Consider the following 22309-nt stretch of genomic DNA (forward strand, 5'->3'; position numbering starts at 1 on the left):
GTATGGAAACACCCATTGTTTCATGTTCTCTGTGTATATAAATCTCCCCACTGTATATTCCACTGAATGCATCCGATGAAGTGAGCTGTAGGTCACGAAAGCTTATGCTCAAATAAATTTGTTAGTCTCTAAGGTGCCACAAGTACTCCTTTTCTTTTTGCGAATAAGACTAACATGGCTGCTACTCTGAAAACTACTCAAAAAACCCCTAGATCAGTAGTCTCTGCAGGAAGAGAAAAAGACTTAGTCATCAATGGAAACGTAACTATGTTCTTATCCCTGAAAAGTGGTCAGGTCAGACAGTGGAGAAGCTTTCACTTCTGCAGCTTGTGCTGTACCTGTTTTGTGGATCCAAGTCTTCAGTCTTATAGGGCTGTCATGCAAGCACCTTTCTTCTGTACTACATTCACTCAAAACATTCTTTGAGGACAGAAAAGAAAATATCTATTGCTTAATATTTTGTTGTAAATGTGATTTGGCAGAGTAGGAGGCAGAGTGCTTCCCTAATGAAAAAGAAATCAGGAGGAGACAATTGTTTCAAAATTAAAATAAGACTTCAATTGTTCTTATTACTGTGAATGGGAAGCTATAAACCGCTCCAGCTAAGCTGCTGGTGCCCCCATGTGCATAAATGTGGTTTTACTGCTCTCCTATGTGGGAGAATATAACTAGTCTGAAATGTTGATTAATTTGTACATAATGCCAGAACGCCAATATTTTAAAATATCTTTTATCCTAAGAGTTTGCATGAATTTACAGCTGTACCACCAAAACACAGATTGGTATTTCAGGGGAGACTGCATTGTCTCTTAGGTTGTAGACAGAGAAAGTGTCTTCCTCTTTGTTCTGGATAGCACTAAGCATACGATAATGTTTTTTGAAATGTTGGGGAGGTTTCCTATGTCCATATGTCATAGGAATGTTGTTTTGTTCAAACCTGATTAATTCATTTAAATTATTATGCATTAATTCAGAGAGGATACCATTATTCTCCTGGTGCTGTATTTCCTCAAGTTCAGAGAGTGTTCATTGTATAATACTTCGGTAATCAATTAAAATGGTTATTTAAAAAACCTCAGTAAGACTTTCCTTTATTTTTTTCCACTTGCTTTCAAGTTTTTTCCTTAGCATACAACCCTGCTACTATGTAAGAAGATAAGGTAACAAGGAGAGTTAATGGTAAATCTGAAAATGCCTGAGTGTTTATTTAATGTGGGGTTATTATGCTATTATGGATTCAGAGCACATCTGCAAAGAAAATCTGTTTGGTGGATTGCAAAGAACGCGTGGCTTCCTAGAAAGTTTAAAAGGTAACATAGAACTTTGATTTATTATACTACAGCTGCACTTATCCCATCACTATCATACAGGATCCATATGGCTTCTACCAGCAGTCAGCATGCAGTGCACCATCTGCTCACTGATACATGTATGCTCTGAGTTAGATTTCTAAATTTTGCATTTTGTTCAAATTTACCCCAGTGGAATTTGCTGTTTCCACCATGCTAATGCAGCATTCAAAGGTCTACTACAGCGACACCTTAGTCTATATAATAAGATTCCAAGATTGTTACTGTTTCTGTGTGTCACTCAGAAGCCTTTAATGTCAGTTCGGTCAGTGTGAAGCAATGAAAACAGGTAGAAGCAAGGCTGAGAGCTCTTTTTGTTTAGAATATCACCAGGTGCAATCATCACTGGGATTCACAGTGTATTACCTGTGCTATAGAGTAAGTCCTTCTGAGATGCCAGACTTCCGCTACATTCTGATGCTATCATTGGTTTCCCATGACACCCTTCCGGCTGGGGCAGAGATAAAGAAGCGCAGGACAGGGCAGTAGCAGGCTGCAGCTACACAGAGCAGTAGGGAGTCTGTTACCTCATTGCTGTACATAGTTCCTTGTTCATAACAAAGGGCTTATCTTAACACCAGTCTGCTCATCAGTACAATACTACATGGCACCAGGCACATGAGAGGGCACAGTGTGCTGGAAGACCCAGTGGGAAGTAACAGTGAAATGAATGCTACAGAGCCCATGCAATTGCACATAACTCCCCCATCAGCCCTGAGAATCAGAGGAAATGCTGAATATGCCTAGAAATGGTTCAAACAACAATTTGAACTGTATATGAAGGCCACAGAGGCAAATCTGCTGCTTTTAACAGTGGCAGGCACAGAAGCCCTAGATATGGTCTGTGAAGATGGTAGGGGGGGAGAGGAAAGCGTCACACAAATAATGAAAATGTTGAGGCTCATAGTATCCCTAGAAAAAATGTTACTTCAGAAAGATGTATGTTGAGAAAGAGAACACAGAATAAAGGGGAAACAATACTGGAGTTTGACTTAATACTAGAAAGTTTGTCCTGTGATTTCTGAATATTAAAAGTCTCTCTCGTTAATGACCAGATTGTCCTGAGATGTAACAATAAAAAAAATGTTAACGGTTACTAAGGGAGATGGATCTGACACTAGAAAGGGCATACAGCAGAACAACCAACCAACTAAAAATCTTGGAGAAAGAAACAGAGCATATGACCAGGGCTGGCCTTAGGGAAAATGTTTCAGAGTAGCAGCCGTGTTAGTCTGTATTCGCAAAAAGAAAAGGAGTACTAGTGGTACCTTAGAGACTAACCAATTTATTTGAGCATAAGCTTTCGTGAGCTACAGCTCACTTCATCAGATGAAGCTATAGCTCACGAAAGCTTATGCTCAAATAAATTGGTTAGTCTCTAAGGTGCCACTAGTACTCCTTTTCCTAGGGAAAATGACACCCTGGCCGAACTTCTATTTTGGCACCCCTGGACCCTGTGAGCAACCCCCCACCATTGCCCCTGGCCCCCACAGCTCTCCACCCCACCTCCACCCCATCACCTCTGGGCCCTGCTGCCTCCTCCCAGTGCTTAATTTGTATTGAAAGAGGCGCCAGGGCTCAGCCCCAGCATAAATTAAGCTGGGCAGCCAGAGAGCAGTGGCTACTGGGTGGGCACCCAGCTCTAAAGCAACGCCACTACCAGCAACAGCGCAGAAGTAAGAGTGGCATGATATATAGCGTATTGCCACCCTTACTTCTGTGCTGCTGCTGTGGCTTGTAGTGCCTGGTGCTCGGCCTGCAAATCAAGGCAGGCTTTGCGCTGTCACATGGGGCTGCATCTTGCCAGAGCCCAAAGCCCTCCTGCAGCTCTTTGGCCACTCCTGGCTCACTAGAGGTGCCATTTCAGATTTGGGGGGGTGTGTCTGTGTGTGCGCACACAACTTTAACCGTGATTCCAGGGGCTACTTCGGCACCCAAAAATTAGGTTTTTTGCGGATAATAAATTAGAAATTAGCTGACAAAAACACTGTATCGAATTCCTATAGAAAGAAAGGAAAAAATATATGCAAACACCAATTAAAGCCATATTTTAAGTTTATATGTAAGTTTAGAACAGTCAGGAAATAATACAGCAAGATATTCCCAATTGCAAGCCCTGAAGTATCTGTTCTGGAGCTTTAACACAGATATCAGAAACTAGGGCTGTTGACTAATCGCAGTTAGCTCACACAATTAACTCAAAAAAATTAATGGTGATTAATCCGCAGTTTTAATCGCACTGTTAATAGAATACCAATTGAAATTTATAATATTTTGGATGTTTTACTACATTTTCAAATATATTGTATTCTGTGTTGTAATTGAAATCAAAGTGTATATTATTTTTATTACAAATATCTGCACTGTAAAAATGATAAAACAAAAGAAATAGTATTTTTCTGTTCACCACATACAAGTACTGTAGTGCAATCTCTTCATCATGAAAGTGCAACTTACAAATGTAGATTTTTTTTTGTTACATAACTGCACCCAAAAACAAAACAATGTAAAACTTCAGAGCCTACAAGTCCACTCAGTCCTACTTCTTGTTCAGCCAATCGCTAAGACAAACAAGTTTGTTTACATTCCCAGGAGATAATGCTGCCTGCTTCTTATTTACAATGTCACCAGAAAGTAAGAACAGGCATTTGCATGGCACTTTCATAGCTGACACTGCAAGGTATTTACATCCCAGATATGCTAAACATTTGTATGCCCCTTCATACTTTGGCCATCATTCCAGAGAACATGCTTCCATGCTGGTGATGCTCATTAAAAAAAATAATGTGTTAATTAAATTTGTGACTGAACTCCTTGGGGGAGAATTGTATGTCCCCTGCTCTGTTTTACCCACATTCTGCCATATATTTCATGTTATAGCAGTCTCGGATGATGACCCAGCACATGTTGTTCATTTTAAGACACTTTCACTGCAGATTTCACAAAACACAAAGAAGGTACCAATGTGAGATTTCTAAAGACAGATACAGCTCTTGACCCAAGGTTTAAGAATCTGAAGTGCCTTCCAAAACTGAGAGGGACGAGATGTGGAGCATGTTTTCAGAAGTCTTAAAAGAACAACACACTGATGCGGAAACTACAGAACCCGAACCACCAAAAAAGAAAATCAACCTTCTGCGGGTGGCATCTGACTCAGATAATGAAAATGAACACGTGTCAGTCCACACTGCTTTGGACTGTTATCGAGCACAACCCATCATCAGCATGGACGCACATCCCCTGGAATGGTGGTTGAAGCATGAATATTTAGCACACCTGGCACATAAATATCTTGCAATGCCGGCTACAACAGTGCCATGAGAATGCCTGTTCTCATTTTCAGGTGACATTGTAAACAAGAATTGGACAGCATTATCTCCCGGAAACATAAACAAACTTGTTTGCCTGAGCGATTGGCTGAACAAGAAGTAGGACTGAGTGGACTTACAGGCTCTAAGATTTTACATTTTTTTTTTATTTTTGAATGCAATTTTTGGTACATAATTCTACATTTTTTAAGTTCAACTTTCTTGAAAAAGAGATTGTACTACAGTACTTGTGTTAGGTGAATTGAAAAATAATATTTCTTTTGTTTTTTTACAGTGCAAATCCTTGTAATCAAAAATAAATATAAAGTGAGCATTGTACACTTTGTATTCTGTGTTGTAATTGAAATCAATATATTTGAAAATGTAGAAAACATCCAAAAATATTTAAATAAATGGCATTCTATTGTTGTTTAACAGTGCGATTAAAATAAAAATAAATAAAATCTGCTTACTTTCTCAGGCACAATCAATCAATGTTACCGCCATTATCTACTCTATTTTAGTCAACTGTTTTTCACTCCACTAAAAACGTATTTACTTATTTTTAACATATGTGATTAAGGGTTTTTTTTCCTCTTTTACTAAGAAGGGGGAATTTATTTATCTAATTATTTTGGCATTTATGTTTACCGATCACAATCATGTACATGACTCACTGACATTTGACTCTATCATTAAAATTAGTATCAGACTTGGAACCACACTGATTTTTGTACAAGTTTTAAGTTATTTTACACATATAACTGAAAATAGGCAACTTTCATCGGCCCAGTGTCTAAAGTTATGTGTTTAGCTAATTGTTTTTAAACTGGCACTGCTAAGGTTTTGTACAAGCTAAATTTACATTCTAGAAAGATACTATTAGTTTATTGTACCATTTTAAATAATGAATGACAAAGCACAATATGGTAATAAAAGTAATAATGATAATTACTCCAGCCAGGACAGGTTAGGCATTTTAGAATTCACTACTCAAATAATTAAATTTAAGCACAAGAGAGAAACAAAATTATGAAATGCACAGGTCAGTCAAAAAACTAAAATAACAGTACTGTAATCCTTAACGAACTTTGAAAGAATAAAATTACAGAGAATATATGTACATTGCACATTTTGAAAGGAAGTACCAGGAAGTAACATCAACAATAATAATACAAGTGTGTGTGTGAGAAAGATTGTGTATGTTGGGGAGACTGTGTGTGTGTGTTGGGGGAGTGTGTGAGTGAGTGAAAGTACATGTCTGTGAGAGACAGTGTGTGTTGGGGAGTGGGAGTGTGTGTCTGTTAGGAGGAGTGTATGACAGTGTGTGTATACTGTGTGCATATGAGAAAAGGTGTGTTGGGGAAGAGTGTGAGAGAGCATGCATGCATGCGTCAGTGGCGCCCTGACCCCGATCCCCGGCAGCAGCACCAGGTGGGGCGGGAGAAGGCTCAGCCCCGGACCCTGGTCCCCCACAGAAGCTCCGGGGGCTGTGGAGGAAGCCCCAGCACCTGGGGCCCTGGGACTGGAGGAGCTCTCGCTACCTGCCATGGCCTCAAGGCTGGGGGAGCTCTCACTCCCCACTGCAGCCTGGGGCTATGGCGGGGGGATAGAGCTTCTTTGGTCTTGGGGCCACAGAGTATGAGGAGAAAGTAGAAAATGGGTTGTGAGGCCGCAGAATGGGGAGGACCACAGGCAGAGGGGAGTGGAATGGGGGCAGGATCGCAGGTGGATGGTATGTGGAGGGGCCCCTCACTTGCTCTGGCCCAGGGCCCCAGGAAACCTTAATCCACCTCTGGAAAGTGTGTGTGTGTGTGTGTGTGTGTGTGTGTGTGTGTGTGTGTTTTTGGGCCCCTCTGCCCTCTCCAGATGCTGCTGCTCGCCTGGCTGCCTCCGTAAGCCCAGCTGACTCTCGGCAGTCACGTGGGACTCAGGTACCAAACTCTGCGCCAAGCACCATCTTGAGTAGGCTGCCATGGGCTGCTGCCCAGCCCACCCGCCCCTAAAGCTGGCCCTGCATACGACTGTGAGTACTATGGCTAAACCAGCAGGGGAGAAATACACAGAAATTAAATTGGCCAGAGACAGAAATGTAGAAAAGCAGGAAAAAATGCCAGCAATGTGGCAACCAGCATTCAGGCAAATATATAGAAACTTTAATAAACCCAACTATTATGCTAACGTGTACAGAAAAAGCAGAAGGGTGTCTGTCTTAAGTACAGAAAAGAATTCCTGAAGTGAAAAGGAAGAACTGTTCCTAAGCTCAGTAATGGAGGAGGCTGAAAACTCAAAAGATCGGCTAATTAAAATGTGCACAAATGGCACTTACATGGCATACAAAATAGACAGTGGGGCACAAGTAAATGTAATAAGAGAAACTGAAAAGGGGATATGTAAAAAGTACATAAAAGTGGGTACATTGAAAGAGTATGTGAAAGACTATAATGGAGGAACAATTCCAGAGTTGGGGCAGTGCACATTGATAGAAAGGGGAAATGATAAAACAAGAGAGTTTGTGGTGGTACACAGAGGCAAGCAACCAGTCTTTGGCCTACACAGGTGTGAGTTCCTTGGTCTCAGAGAATATATGTTACAGATAGACAGAATGACAACACAGAACTAGGTATGAAAGTAAAGTATTAATATATGAAAATGGATTCTCAGGAAAAAGGTGCCTCCCCATAACAAATAAGATACAGTTAAGAAACAATTTAGAACCTGTGGGATGTGCTACATGAAAAGTTCCACAAGTCTTAAGAAAGAGTCTAGAAGAAGAGCTGCAAAACAAGAGAGAAAAAGGTATCATTCGGTGAATAGAAGAACCAACAGATTAGGGTTCACTTCTAAGTAATCACAGAGTGGAAAGGAGGGTGGTCTACAGCTGTGAATGGACCCTAAGAGGCCAAACAACACCATAAAAAGATAACACTTTCACTCGCCCACAAGAAACGAACTATTGTCTGAGATGGCCCGAGCCAAAATGTTCAGCAAATTAGATGCATCAGCAGGATTCTGGCAGATCCCCTTAAACACTGGAGTTCCAAGAGCTGCACTTTAAATACACCATTTGGCAACTATGAAAGGCAGTCTTAGGAAGCAGTAATAGTTTTGGCTCCAGAATTATTTCACTGTACAATGAGCCAGATGCTAGAGGATCTATCAGGAGTGAGAGTGTACAGTGATGACATAATAATTTGGGGGCAACACTGCCATTGAGCATCAGAAATGACGGAGGAGAGTAATGGAAATTGGGAGGGCTAATAATCTTAAACTGAATAAGGCCAAATATCAATTTTAAATAAGGAGAAAAAATACTTGGGAGAGGGACTGACCTCAAAAGGAATCTTGCCTGATAAATCAAAGATTCAGGGAATACTGAACATATTGAGACCTGAAGATAAAAAGGGAATTCAAAGGCATGGCATGTTGAATTATGTCAGCAAGTTCATACCTAAGTATGCAGCTTGCACAATTCACCAAAGACATCTCCTCCACATCATCGCCGAATGGGCATGAATGCCAGATCATGAAAGAGAGTTCATTAATTCAAAGCACATTATGACATCAGCTCCAGTGGCGCAATATTTTAACCCATTGAAAGACATCAAACTTTCTACAGATGCCTCAAAGGGAGGGCTGGGAGCAGTACTATTTCCGTGTCATGGAACTGACTGGTTGCCAGTTTTGTATGCATCTAGGATATGAGAAGCCATAAAGATGAAGTACACACAAATTGGAAAAAAAAAATTAGGTCTCATGTGGATATACAAGATTTCAAGACTTTCTCTATTGTTGTAACTTCAAAGCAGAAACTGATCACCAACTACTGACTCACACACACACACACACACACACACACACACACACAAAAGACCTGGAGAAATACAATCCATGGTACATAAAACACGAATGTATAATGTGACCCTGGAGTTCCAACCTGGAAGTCACTTAATAATGGCATATACAGACTCAAAACCATATGTTCCATCTCACAATGCACAGCCTGATAAACTTGAACAAGCAGTAAACATACAAATGAACATGATAAAAGGGTTATGTGCTGTATCTCCAAGCATAAGGGATGAACCGGAGACAGAAACAGCTAAAGATGAAATGCTGCAAGCAGTGATACAAGCTATACGTAAAGGGGGCGGGGGGAGGGAATCAACACTTCCCATCTGCCCATTCCCACTATAAAAATGAGCTTTCAGAGATCTCAGGATTGCTTTTGAGGGGACAGATCATGGTTCCCGCAGTGATGAGCAGGAAAATATTGGAATGAATGCACGAAGAGAACATGGGAATGGCCAAACCAAAAAGGAGAGCTAGAAAAGTTATATTCTAGCCACAGATGAATAGTGACTTTAAAGAAATGTTGAGCTGGGAGAGAACATATCAGAAGTACAGAGACTCCCAGCAGAAAGAACCAATGATACCACATTAACAACTTACAACTCCATGGGACAAAGTCAGAAATGACATGTTCCACCTGGGAAGATATAATCACCTGCTTATAATGGACTAGTTTATCAATTTCCCAGAAGTAGTCATACCTGAAGATGCCACAGCAGCAACAGTTGTCAGGCACGTTAAATCTGTATTTGCATGTCATGGAATTCCAAGAACAGTAATAACTGACAATGTTCCACAGTCCAAGAATAGGGATTTCCTGGACTTAGCTAAAATGTACAACTTTCATTATGAGACATCTAGTCCCAGATTCCTCAAACCAATGGATTAGCTGAATGTGGAGTACATATAGAAAAGAACTTGCTCAAAAAAAAAAAAAAAAGCTATGAATGCAAGTGAAGATCCATATTTAGCACTACTCAACTATATAGCTACACCTGCTGAACTGTGAAAAGTCACCTGCTGCACTAATCTGCAACATATGTATAAATACTCAAATACACGATATGGGACAAAAACAAAGGATAACTAAGGAGTCTGTGATAGTGACGAAAAGACTGGGACAGTAAAAACAGACAAAATATTACAATAAAGGAGAAAGACCTGTTTCACAGCTAAAAAACAAAGACTGAGTGAGACTTTGTCAAGATGGGCACTGGCCACCCAAAGCTACAGTGATCAAAGAGGAATCACCTTGCTCAAACGCTATGATCACAGATGAAAGCAAAATCTTATAAAGGAATTGTAAACATCTGCTCAAGACACCTGACAACTTGGCCAAGATATGTGAAGTAAGAGAAGACGTACAAGTTGAAAACAATTCACAAACTGACCCTGTTATTAACAATGAGTCTGAACTGTTTGCTACAGACAAGGACTTCCCTAAAGAGGGTTTGTACTACAGCAGATCAGAAAGGTTGCTGAAATGCCCTAAGAGACTGATCAATATATGTTAAGGTTGTGTTAAAGCAACCTGAAGGTTTGTTAAATTAGTTATTGTATTTGTTATAGTTTGTTAGTTTAAATTAATACTGTTTTAGTTCAATCAGCAATTTAAAAAGGGATCTAAAAAAGAGGATGTGCTGTTGAATAAGTTCTCTGGGAAGTGTTGAGATGCTGTACTTCTTGCACACTTTTCATGCAGTCTTTAGGGTTTCCTGTGACACGCTCCCTATTGGGACCAGAAACAAAAAAGCCCAGATCAGGGCAGTCGTAGGCTGCAAACACAGAGAGGAGTAGACAGTTTGTTATCCTATTCTGTAAATAGTTCCTATTCATAATAAAGAGTTCATATAAGAGTCTGCTCCTCATAAATATACTACATTGCCATCCAATTTATAAGTTCTCAGCCATTTTGATTTTATGAATATTTCACCGGTGCAGTGTACAGCTATAGTAAGGCATATAACTATGCCATGCCAAGAGTCCTAAACTACTGTGAAACCAATCACCACCCTTTATCTATGCCTAATTTGCATGCAGCAATTTCATTGGTTGTGTGAGAGAGACTGCACAGATGGTGGATTACTTGGACCACTTGTCACCCACGTGTAACAGCACAGGGTTTCAGCTACTAGTCCATGATAATGTTCCTGCTCTACTGAACTCCCTGCCCAACATTTTCTGCACTCTTAGCCGAACCTATTTTAACTGATTAATTAGGTGTTTTTTACTGGAGATAACACAAGGCCTTTAGAGATTCACAGAGCAAAACAAATATGATACAAATATAAAAATGTATGTAATGATTTAAATCAAGAAAGGGATTTACTTTGCAAGTCTGGGAATATATATTCTATTATGCTAATATGTACCAAACCACATTTTCTAGGTAGTAAGGAAAGACTTCACATGCTGATACGTATGTTCTCATATGTCTATTTTAAAAGAGAGTTGCTTTTGGTGTATGTGGACTTTTACATGAGCAGGACAGTAACTGAAGTTGTCTATTGTCAAATTAGCTCTGAATCTTTTAACTTAAAAAATACTTAAAAAAAAAAAAATTCCCTCCACCAAAGTGACAAGTTTTTTCAGGGAGATTCTAATGCACTTGTCCCCCTTTTGTTCCACATTTAGGCTATGTACACCTACAGCTTAAGTTGGTATAACTTACACTGCTCAGGGATGTGAATTAGCCCCCATCCCCACCTCCAAGTGACATAAGTTACACTGACCTAAGAACCAGTATGACCTAAGAGCCGGTGGTGTCAGCAGGCAAGCTGGAGTAATGTCAATGGGAGAGCTCTCTCCCGTCGGCTTCGAGCGTCTGCACTAGCCGTCCTGCTGTAGGCTCTGTAGTGTAGCCATAGCCTAAGTCTGTGCTGACTTCCTCAGTTCCTTAAGCACAACCATCAAGCTGCTGGCTAAGAAATAGCAGAAAAAGCAGGGACTAAAAGGAGGGCTCTGTTGCAGGGGACTGCATAATCTTCCAGTATTTTTTCCTTTTATCATCTTGCTTTATGAACTTCACAGCCTTTCTTAACAATAACATTTTTGTTATGTTAAAAGGGTTATCAAAGCCCTTATTTGGATTTAAAAAATTATCAAAATAAACACTCAGCAGTTTGCTAACACTTGTTTACTATAAAACAGCCACTACAATCCTGCCTCTAAAGTGGCCAATTAAATTGCTTTTTTAAACCAGTGTAGCTACATTGGTGCAAAAGGTTAGCAAGTAACAGATTGCTACTTTGCTGTGGTGATCCCTAAGAGTAGGAATTTCCTTTCCCAGGACGTGTCTCAGCTCCTCTTTCACCACACTTAAACAATATCAAAAAACATTTCTACTTATTTTTTTTGGTTGGTTGGTTGGTTGGCTTTTTTGTTCATTTGTTTTGTTTTGTTACAAGTCTTGTCCCTTTAATATTAAATTTTTCCTCTTTTTAGTCAGGTGCCTCTCCCCCATTTATCTACAGGTGGTTTTTTTTTTTATTATTTAGGTTGCTGTTGGTTATGACTGTGCAGCAATGGTAACTAGCAACGTATAGGTGAGCTCTTTCAGATATTGCACTATGTATTCTAAAAATTCACCTACATACTGTAATTTCCCCCACAGCTCAGTCAAAAGCCATTGATTGACCAGGCAAGTCATAGCAATTTTTTTTTTAAATTAAGGGTGCCTTAATAGTTTGAAAACAAACTAAGATCCTATATAGAACTGAGATAAGATTGGAATTTCTGTCCTGAAGGAAATTCTGGTATTTCAACATTTGTTTTCATCCCAAAATGGGACAAACAGTCAAAATATCAAAAAAAAAAAATTGTGGAATTAAAAGATCTGGAAAATTTCAATTCAGATGTGTCAAAATGTTTTGTTTTGAGTCGATTCGACATTAAACCACATCTGCCTAAGGTGCCATGGTGGTCATGGGAGTTGTAGTTTGAGTGCCTTATGGCCTCATTTCACACTATGAGACAGGCTTCCTGCTTGGAATACATTTCCCATTTTGCTTTGTCTGCAAAATGTCAACTGGTGACTAACTGAAGTTACTCAGAAGTTTGGAATGTCAGAAATATATTGACAATGATGGATTAGCTGGCAGACTGCAAGAGAAATGGTCAAAGGTGCAACTTTTCACATGGATAGCATATATATTTTTCCAAAGCTGATGCTATCCCCTAGTATGGCTGGCAGGTGGCATTCTAGGATTAATGTGACCATTTCAACACTAGAAAGAACTAAGTATATCACATCAGCAATATAGTAAGTTTTTTCCCTCAGTTTTCACAGACAAGGTCAGCTCCCAGACTGTTGCACTGAGCAGCACAGTATGGGGAGGAGGTGAGCAGCCCACAGTGGTGAAAGAACAGGTTAAGGACTATTTAGAAAAGCTGGACATGCACAAGTCCATGGAACCGAATCTATGCATCCAAGAGTGCTGAGGGAGTTGGCTGATGTGATTGCAGAGCCATTGCCCATTATCTATGAAAACTCATGGCGATCGGGGGAAGTCCCAGACGATTGGAAAAAGGCAAATATAATACCCATCTTTTAAAAAGGGAAGAAGGAGAATCTGGGGAACTACAGCCTCACCTCAGTACCTGGAAAAATTATGGAACAGGTCCTCAAGGAATCCATTTTGAAGCATTTGGAGGAGAGGAAGGTGATCAGGAACAGTCAACATGGATTCACCAAGGGCAAGTCATGCCTGACCAACCTGGTTGCTTTCTATGATGAGATAACTGGCTCTGTGGATATGGGGAAAGTGGTGGATGTGATATATCTTGACTTTAGCAAAGCTTTTGACACGGTCTCCGACAGTATTCTTGCCAGCAAGTTAAAAGAGCATGGATTGCATGAATGTAGTATAAGGTGGATAGAAAGCTGGCTAGATCGTTGGGCTTAACGGGTAGTGATCAACGGCTCGATGTCTAGTTGGCAGCCGGTATCAAGCGGAGTGCCCCAGGGGTTGGTCCTGGGGCCAGTTTTGTTCAACATCTTCATTAATGATCTGGATGATGGGATGGATTGCATCCTCAGCAAGTGCGTGGATGACACTAAACTGCGGGGAGAGGTAGATATGCTGGAAGATAGGGTCCAGAGTGACCTAGACAAATTGGAGGATTGGGCCAAAAGAAATCCGATGAGGTTCAACAAAGACAAGCGCGGAGTCCTGCACTTAGGGTGGAAGAATCCATTCACTGCTACAGGCTGGAGACCAACTGGCTAAGCGGCAGTTCTACAGAAAAGGAACTGGGGATTACAGTGGACGAGAAGCTGGATATGAGTCAACAGTGTGCCCTTGTTGCCAAGAAGGCCAATGGCATATTGGACTGATTAGTAGGAGAATTGCCAGCAGATCGGGAAGTGATTATTCCCCTCTATTTGACATTGGTGAGGCCACACCTGGAGTACTGTGTCCAGTTTTGGGCCCCCCACTACAGAAAGGATGTGGACAAATTGGAGAGAGTCCAGCAGAGGGCAACAAAAATGATTAGGGGACTGGAACACATGACTTATGAAGAGAGGCTGAGGAAATTGGGATTGTATAGTCTGCAGAAGAGAAGAATGAGGGGGGATTTGATAGCTGCTTTCAACTACCTGAAAAGGGGTTCCAAAGAGGATGGATCTAGACTGTTCTCAGTGGTAGTAGATGACAGAACAAGGAGTAATGGTCTCAAGTTGCAGTGGGGGAGATTAGGAAAAACGTTTTCACTAGGACGGTGGTGAAGCACTGGAATGCGTTACCTAGGGAGGTGGTGGAATCTCCATCCTTAGAGGTTTTTAAGGCCTGGCTTGACAAAGCCCTGGCTGGGATGATTTAGTTGGGGATTGGTCCCACTTTGAGCAGGGGGTTGGCCTAGATGACCTCCTGAGGTCTCTTCCAACCCTAATCTTCTATGAGTCTATGAGCTTGGAATTTTAAAGTCAATATGAAATACTAAGTTCCACTAACTGTGCTGCAAAACCAAGCTGCCTAGCTGACCTATAAGGAATTGTAAATGGGATGTGGAAAAGAAAGACAGTGGGTTTGTAACTTTTTTATTTTACTCTTTCTGATTTATAAAGAAACAACGAAATCTTGAAAGAATTCATACGCACATTAGAAATTCAAGATTTGTCTACCGTATTTCCACCTGAAGTCTTCATGGATGACTAGAGAACTAGTTTAACATCCACCAGTAAATGAAGTGAAATCTGAACAACTGGGAGAAGGGGTTTTTAGTCAGTCAATCAGTTTTAAACTAGTTGTTTTTGTTAATACCTGTTTAATTCAAAGGTGGTGGCAAACAGTTGGGAAGAAAAATGTCCTTGTTAAAAATACAAATTTCATCATCCCTGTAATTAAGGGCTAAGATACTCCAGTCCTCTGGTTGTCCAAGTAGAGGAGAGATTTGTTTTTCCTCAAATTTTAGCAAAATACAAGTAGGGGGAAAAAACAAACAACAAAACACACAAACAAAACAAAACAAAAAACATAAAACAGCAAACAGCTCACCTCCACACCTTTCAGGTGCTCTGAATACATCATAAAGAAGCAAAAAAAATGACAGTACCAATTTTCCCCCATCATTCCCTGTTACAAATTATTTAAGTGGTTTGGAAAACTACAAGTTGCCGTGACAATTTCATTAGCAGAGATACAAATGAGAGGTCTAAAAGGGACTGTTACAAGTGCACAATTAAATTTCTTCTACTCAGCCCCTATCCATCCAGCCATACGTCATCTGTTTGGCTAGGGGATTCCTTTAAGTAGGGGTGACAAGGAGAGTCATCATGGAAAAAATAGTTATGTTCTGCATTTTTGGCAAAAAATACCATCAAGCTATATAGCAACTTACTTTTGGCTTAACTTGAGTGAGAGCACATTTTGTTGCCACCATCAAAGCTTTATTTTTCCACTGGCTCATCAAACCACATACTAATGTGTCTTTATTAATTTGGGTTATTCTATGTTATATATATTTGACCATTAATTATGAACCCTAATATAAAAACCAATATGTTACAGCACAAATCTTCATAAATTTTACAATACTATTGTATTTTAAATTCCTTAAAATATCTTGCTTATTATAAAACAAATCCTTGAGCCGGCTGTTTCAGACAGTTTGCACAGTTAAAGAAAATTATGATTCAAATGAAACTTCTCACCTGATTCAGTTCAGAAATGTAGGCCAAACCCTTTGAAAACGAACAAAGGCCAAGTTCTGCTCTTCACGACAAACACTGTGGAGCTGCAGGTCAGGATCCTCAGCCCCAGCCAGCCCGGGTGCCCATGCAATAGGTTTTGGCCACTACCTCAGGATATGGAGGAGAATGGTGGGTGTGGCCTGCTGCTCCCCACTACACAGGGTTTTGGTTCTCTGGCTTCACACTGTATAGAAACCCGCTCTTCATGCCCACAGCCCAACTTTCTAGGGTGAGCTGCACAGAACTCCATGAGACACAGGAAAAGTCCACCTGCATAGGGTCTCTTGTTTTTATCTTGCATGTCACTGCAGAAAGTTTTAAGCTGTTTTGGGCCATACGTGCCCGTGTAGAGAGCACCACAATTCGGTCCTACAGAATGAATTTGCTTCACACAAAAACAGAGTAACAAATATACAGCCAACCGGTTAAATAGGATCAGTAAATTGTGGGGAACTATGCATGTTTAGTGGTTACATGTAGCATGACAGACACTCACATTGGGGCAGGATCTTGCGAGAAACTCCCCTTTTCAGCCATTGCAGGGGAGAAATCACCAAGACAACATTACTTGGTGTCCAAAGCAGGTGCACACAAACCTCCACATTCTCCTCTTGTCAATGCAATCTATAGATTAGCACCACAGTTAGCCTTAAAAGAGAGGGTAATTACAAAACGGAGGCTAGATTTAGGGATTTAAATGAAGGAACAATGAAGGCCCAGCCTGGAGAACTGCACAGTATATGACTTTTGCAAGTCTACCAGGAACATTTGCATACACATAAAACAATTGTCCACAGCCTAAGGGCTACAAGAGAATGAAAAGAAACATAATATAATGCAACGTAGGAAATAACTACCTTCAATGCTCTGTGGACCCACTAGATTCATAGCCTGGTGTGCTGGATATTCTACTCGGGGTCTGGCAATGCCCAATTGTTCCATAACCCCATGAAGGAGTCTTTGAATATCTGCTTCGGAAACTCTATCTGGGGTCCTAGGACTGTGACTAGAAGCCAACGCCAATCCAAATGCTAGCAAAAATACGATGTTATAAAGCAACGTAGTTGTCATTCTGGTGGCCATTTTTAACCTGTGAAAATAAAATACATTAAATAGATGATAAATGATAAAGTGAGTAAAATATTGAATGCATATCTCAAAGAACTTGTCGGGTAAGCTGCCAGTATCAGCTAAAAGAATTTTTCAAACAGGGAGGTGAAATTTTGGGGGAGAAAATTTTGGGAGTCAGTAAACTGTTAATTTTTGCGCAGCATTGATTCATAGCATTTATTAATTACCTTTCTGCCATGATAAAACAAAATGGACCCACTGATTCACTTTGGAAAACTGAAGGGTTAAAAGTTAGCTAGATACAGTTATAATGCATGGTTCTTCCTTCTGCCCTGTTTTAATTTAGTATTTTAAAGTATGTCATAAAGCTACAGTGGGAATACTAGGAATTGCTCTGTTTTGTGCTGTGCTTTTCAAACTTTACTCTTCCACTTGCTCTAAGAAATGAAATACTCCCAGGTTTGTTTGTTTTTTTTAAAAGGGGTTGCATAACATTTTGATCTCCATTGCAGATTGACAACCCATCACACATGCTCCCTCTCTCTCATTTCTCCCCATCTAGAACAAACAGGCTTCATTTATTCCACTAGACTACGTTTTACCAAATGGCCGCTCTGCCTGCATGAGACAGGCACAGAATCCAGTCATGACCACTTGTCATTCTCTTTATAAGGCTACGTTTTAAACAACCTGTTTGTCCTTTTTGGTCAGCTGCTGTCATAGGAAAATGGATTTATTTGCGTACTTTGGTTATGCTAATGAAAGTCTATATTATTCACTTGCCCTGCTTTTCCAAGCCAGAGACTTAAAGATCTGTTTCTCCCTTTATGGTATTTTTTCCTTAATATAATAATGTACAGTAAAGTGACCTTGAGCCCTGAGGTAATGGCAAAAAAAAATCCCACCTAAAAAAGCTGGAGAGAGAGAGAGAGAGATCCTGCTCCCTGTGTGTGGCTCCAGAATGCCCCACATCCCTGCTCTGTCACTTGATCTCCAGGAGATCTTCACCCCACTCCCTAGCAACAACGTGGGGCATTGGAAAGAAAAATGGATCCTTTCAGGCTACTAGATAGATAAGGGGTAATAAATCTGCCTTCCTCCTGTGTGTGTGGCCGCGTCACGCACACACAGCCCTGTGCCCCTCCTCTCCGGCCCCGAAAGCCCCCCATCCTCGCGGAGTACTCCCTGTATGCAGAGCGAACCCCCTCCGCAGGGCTGAGCAGCATCGGGGTATAAAACACCTGCCCCTCCGCCCCGCGCCCCACCCAGCCCGCTCCTCCGCCGGCAAGCCGCCGTGGAGGCCGCCCCGGCTGAGGCACGGGCCAGACGCGCAGCACTCACCGCCCGGCGCTGCGCTGGGGAAGGCGAGCTCTCGCTGGGCAGATGTGGGGTGGCACCGGCTGACTGAAGCGCCGAGCAGAAGGAGGCGGGCGGGCGGCCTGTGCTGTGACCATTCATGCGCAGTCCCAGCCCCCTTCCCCCGCCTTGCTTTGTGCCTGCGGCAGGTGCGGGGGGAAGGTTGTCATGTCAACAGCATCCATTTCAGCGAGCAGCTGCCGCGCAGCGACGAGGCATGGCCGGGCCAATCGGCCCCCTCTCCGCACACAGGGCCGCCTAGGCACCCAGCACCCTCTATACACAACACCGCGTGTGGGTCACAGACACACAAAAGCTGACCTCCCACAGTTACCTACCCAACACGGTGAAGTGTGCATATAGTTCCTACATACACCCCCCCCGCCCCCCATGATGTGCTTTCACACACAGGGACTGCATAGTGCAAACATAACACAAACCAGTAGGTGAAAATCTGAACAAACTAGACGGGGTGGAGGGTGTTAAAGGGCAGCTTTTTGCTCTCTCTGAGACTGAAAGATCTGATTAAAGTAGCAAGATTGAGTGCTAAAATTCAAAGGAAGGTTTGGCTAAATGAAGACGTTCATCATTTATTTGTGTGCTTGAAGAACAGTAACTATTTAAAAAGTGAGTTTACAATGTACAACACCATCGTTACCTGACGAATAAGAGCACCTAATTGTTCACCCAGAGCAAAGAACATCTCCAAAGAGAACTAGCCTCAGCAGCTGTGCTCCACACTTCTGGTGTTTTGTTTTTTAAGATATACTTTGATCAATGCACTTATCCCTTCCAGGGATCTGCTTCAGCTGGGTAGTTTCTTATGCTTTACATTAGGGCCATGAGACTTTCAACAGGATGTTTTCAAAATCCTGCTCTACCACTTTCAACATCAGTGGTTGCCTGACTAGTGTACTTATGCTAGGGTATAATGAAGAACTTTTCCAAGTTATTAACACATTCTGCTTGGTTAAAGAAGTAAACTCACACCTGTCAGAGTAACTCCAGGATGAATGTTAAAAGAAATTACAGATGATGACAAAGTAACGGGTGGGAAATGGGTCTCACTAACACAGTAACAATATACGCCACAGTGAATGTGAATTTATGCCTTTTGCACAAGGGATATTTTCCAACAGTCAAACTGAACACACATTTAGTAGAGATAAACTAGACATTAAAACAGGAGAATGTCTTGCTTAAGCCCCAGCGTAATTCACAAACAAGGGGAAGATAGGCATTCAATGGACTAAGTCATGTGTGTGGTCCAGTCCAGTAGGCATGCTCATAGGCTACTTACTGGCTCAAGTCCCGTTAAAATCAAGGGGGAACCATACACCCTATACCCTTTACCCCAGCCATTAGAGCACTCACCCGGGATGTGAGACCCAGGTGCAATTCTTCTTTCTGCCAGCAGGGGAGAAAGAATGTGAAGAGGGTTCTGCTACCTTCTAGCTAGATGTCCTAACACCTGGACTACATACAGAGTCAGTATCATGCTCACTCTTTCTGCCTCAATGACTTTTTAAGTATAATATCTACAGTGGAACAGTCGTTCCGGCAGAGAGAGAGAGAGAGAGAGAGAGAGAGAGAGAGACTCTGCGGTCCAGTGGTTAGGGCACCTACTGGGGAAGTAGGAGAGCCCAAGTCCAGTCCCCCAGCACCAATCACTCTTCCATTAAACAGGAGACTGAGGGAACTTCCCACATCAGAATATCCCACAGCTAAGTGGTTAATGCCCTTGCCTAAGAGGTGGGAGATCCCTATTCAAACCTTCTCCCTAACTCTGGCAGAGACAGGGGGGGAATTGAAATTGGGTCTCCCCCTTGCCCAGGGAAGTGCTTTAACCACTGGGCTGAAAGTTATGTGGCATTAGCACCACCTCCTCCTCCTTCTCTGGCCACTTTGTGCAAATCAAGGTAGGCACCTAACTCATTCCCTCACAGAGCAGCTCAGGCAGCTGGTTCCCATTCCCAGATCGCTGAGCAGACACAGTCACATCCCTACAGCCTGAATTTACACACCTGTCTTTGAGAGAGGTGCGGGGCTTTGCATACACCCTTGCTATCAGCATCTCCCATTGGCCGGGTTAGGCAGAGAGTCTCCTGACATGCTGGCTTTTGTGGATTGCATTCTGAGGCACCTCTCTCCCTATTCATTGCATAGGGAACCTAGGCACCTAATTCAGGCTTGCTGGATCACAGTGTTGTCCCTGTGATTTTTTCTAGGTGCCTAAAAGTTAGGCACTGTGATACTCAGCATTGCAACACCCAAGTCCCTTTGTGGATCTAACCCCTAATGTTTCAGGAAAGTGTAAAACCGGGTTTTATGCTTAGTTGTAGAGTAAGATGGCCACAATTAGCCCTCTTCATGTAAGTGGCAACTTTTTAATAAGTCTGCTTGTTGGCTACATTGCACCGTTTACATAAAGGAGTTTTACTCCATTAACTTTCAAATGGTTCTTCAAAAATAATGGGTAGTTGTAAAAAGCTAATCATAGCTCAGTTACTCTGTACACCAGTGCTCCCAAAATTGTGGGGCACAAACCCCTACGGAGGGCATGGAGGAACATGGGGGGTGGAGGGCATGGCAGGGCCCAGGACAGCCACCACATGGGGGGAGGGCCCTGCTCTGCCCTTAGTTCCTCTCCAGCCCCAGCCCTGACCTCGGCTCTCAGCCCCACTCCTGGCCACGGCCCTGCTCCCAGCCCCAGGCAGGCACAGACAACTTCCACTACTGGTAATGGAGGGAGAGGGGGGCTGACACTAGCGTACACTGATTAGCACAGACAATAAGGTAAAACAAGTGCATAATTTAGGTCAACAACTGATGGAAGGTTGGAGTAGCTGAGGCTTTGTACCATTACATAAATGCATTAAGTACAATTCTGCACCTACACAGGCCCAGCTGGTCAGTGATTCCAGGATTTACATGGCAAAGCACAACCACAGTAGAGGGAGCTGAGTAGGAAGACTTGTGGAGAGAGGTAACATATCCATGATGCGAAGCAAATAAAAAGGACATTAGCCTTGTATAATGCATCTATTTCTTGATTAGTACCAAGGGAAATGGCAGAAGCCCAAGATTACTTAAATCTTAACTGGACAAAGAGTAGATCTCAGTCCTGCAGTGGAGAGGGGAGTACATGATGTGACAGAATTTTTCGCAGCCAATTTGTGTGGTTCTATAGTATTTTGCATGTAATGGCATTAAATGTGAAATTAGTGCATTAATTCTAATAGAATCCTACAAAACTCCATGTGAAATGGGAAATTTGAGGGAGAGTGGTAATTTGGTAGAGTGAATGTGGAAGTGTCCTTATATTTGTGGAGTATTCTGGATATTGAGATGAGAAAGGCCTTTGGGGTGAGGGATGGGTATTATCATGGCCCCTAGAGCCTGCCCTGAAGGTCCTTATTTGCCTGTCCAGCTACAACCCCTTGATGGCTACCTTAGACTAGCTAAGAGCATGAAACAATGTTGCCACAGGCAAAAGACTCTGGCAGTGTGGTTGTGAAGGTTTAGGTCACTCAACCTCCATAGTTGGAGGCACGGAATGAATAGTGTACCAAGATGTTTTGCCATACTTCCATTGACTTATTTTAATTTTCTTTTGGGGGCAGGTTGTGTAGTATGGAGGGTCCTACCTTCCCCTAAGGAAGCATGGGGGAATTTGGTTCAGCTCACAAACCTTCTCACAGGTGGTGAGGTAGGCATCTATATCTCCCCCCCTCCTGGAATGGGGCCAACAATTTAGCATCTATTGCCCCTACAAGGTGGGCACCCCCACGGTTTCTCCCCGCTTACCGTTCTCTGTTGTCTCTCATTCCTCTGCTTCTCCATGTGCAGTTCAAGCTGTTGCTGCTTTTCATGATCCTTGTTCATTTTCCCACTCTCTACTAGTAACCAGGGCCTCAATCTCTAGACTCTGCTTCTCTACATAGAGCCTCTCTGCATCTAGCTTTAGCCTTTGCCACTCCAACGCCAGAGATGGGGAACTGGCCCATGCAGACACCTGGCTGCTGTGGCTACTAGTTGCTGTTCTTGGGCTCTCTTAGACTCTTGCCTGGGTGTGGACCTCAGCTCTGGGCCCAATTATTCTGCTTCAGCCATGCAATCATCTGTGCCTTAACCTCCCAATACTTAAGCCTCTCCCCCGCACAGCTCAGCAATGTCCTTCT

General features: G+C 42.2%; 1 protein-coding gene across 1 annotated transcript in view; it reads right to left on the bottom strand.

The window, feature by feature from the left end:
- LOC141989291 (neuroendocrine protein 7B2) overlaps positions 1 to 22309 on the bottom strand; it is a 77070-nt gene that overhangs the window by 25795 nt on the left and 28966 nt on the right. Inside the window, exons 1-2 of the mRNA XM_074955749.1 lie at positions 18114 to 18312; positions 16559 to 16791 (exon numbers count right to left, since the gene is read on the bottom strand). Coding sequence (XP_074811850.1) covers positions 16559 to 16791; positions 18114 to 18226 — 346 coding nt within the window. The 5' untranslated portion in view covers positions 18227 to 18312. Of the gene's footprint in view, positions 1 to 16558; positions 16792 to 18113 lie in introns of the transcript that reaches the window.

This window comes from Natator depressus, chromosome 6 (assembly GCF_965152275.1).
Source record: "Natator depressus isolate rNatDep1 chromosome 6, rNatDep2.hap1, whole genome shotgun sequence".
Lineage (NCBI taxonomy): Eukaryota > Metazoa > Chordata > Testudines > Cheloniidae > Natator > Natator depressus.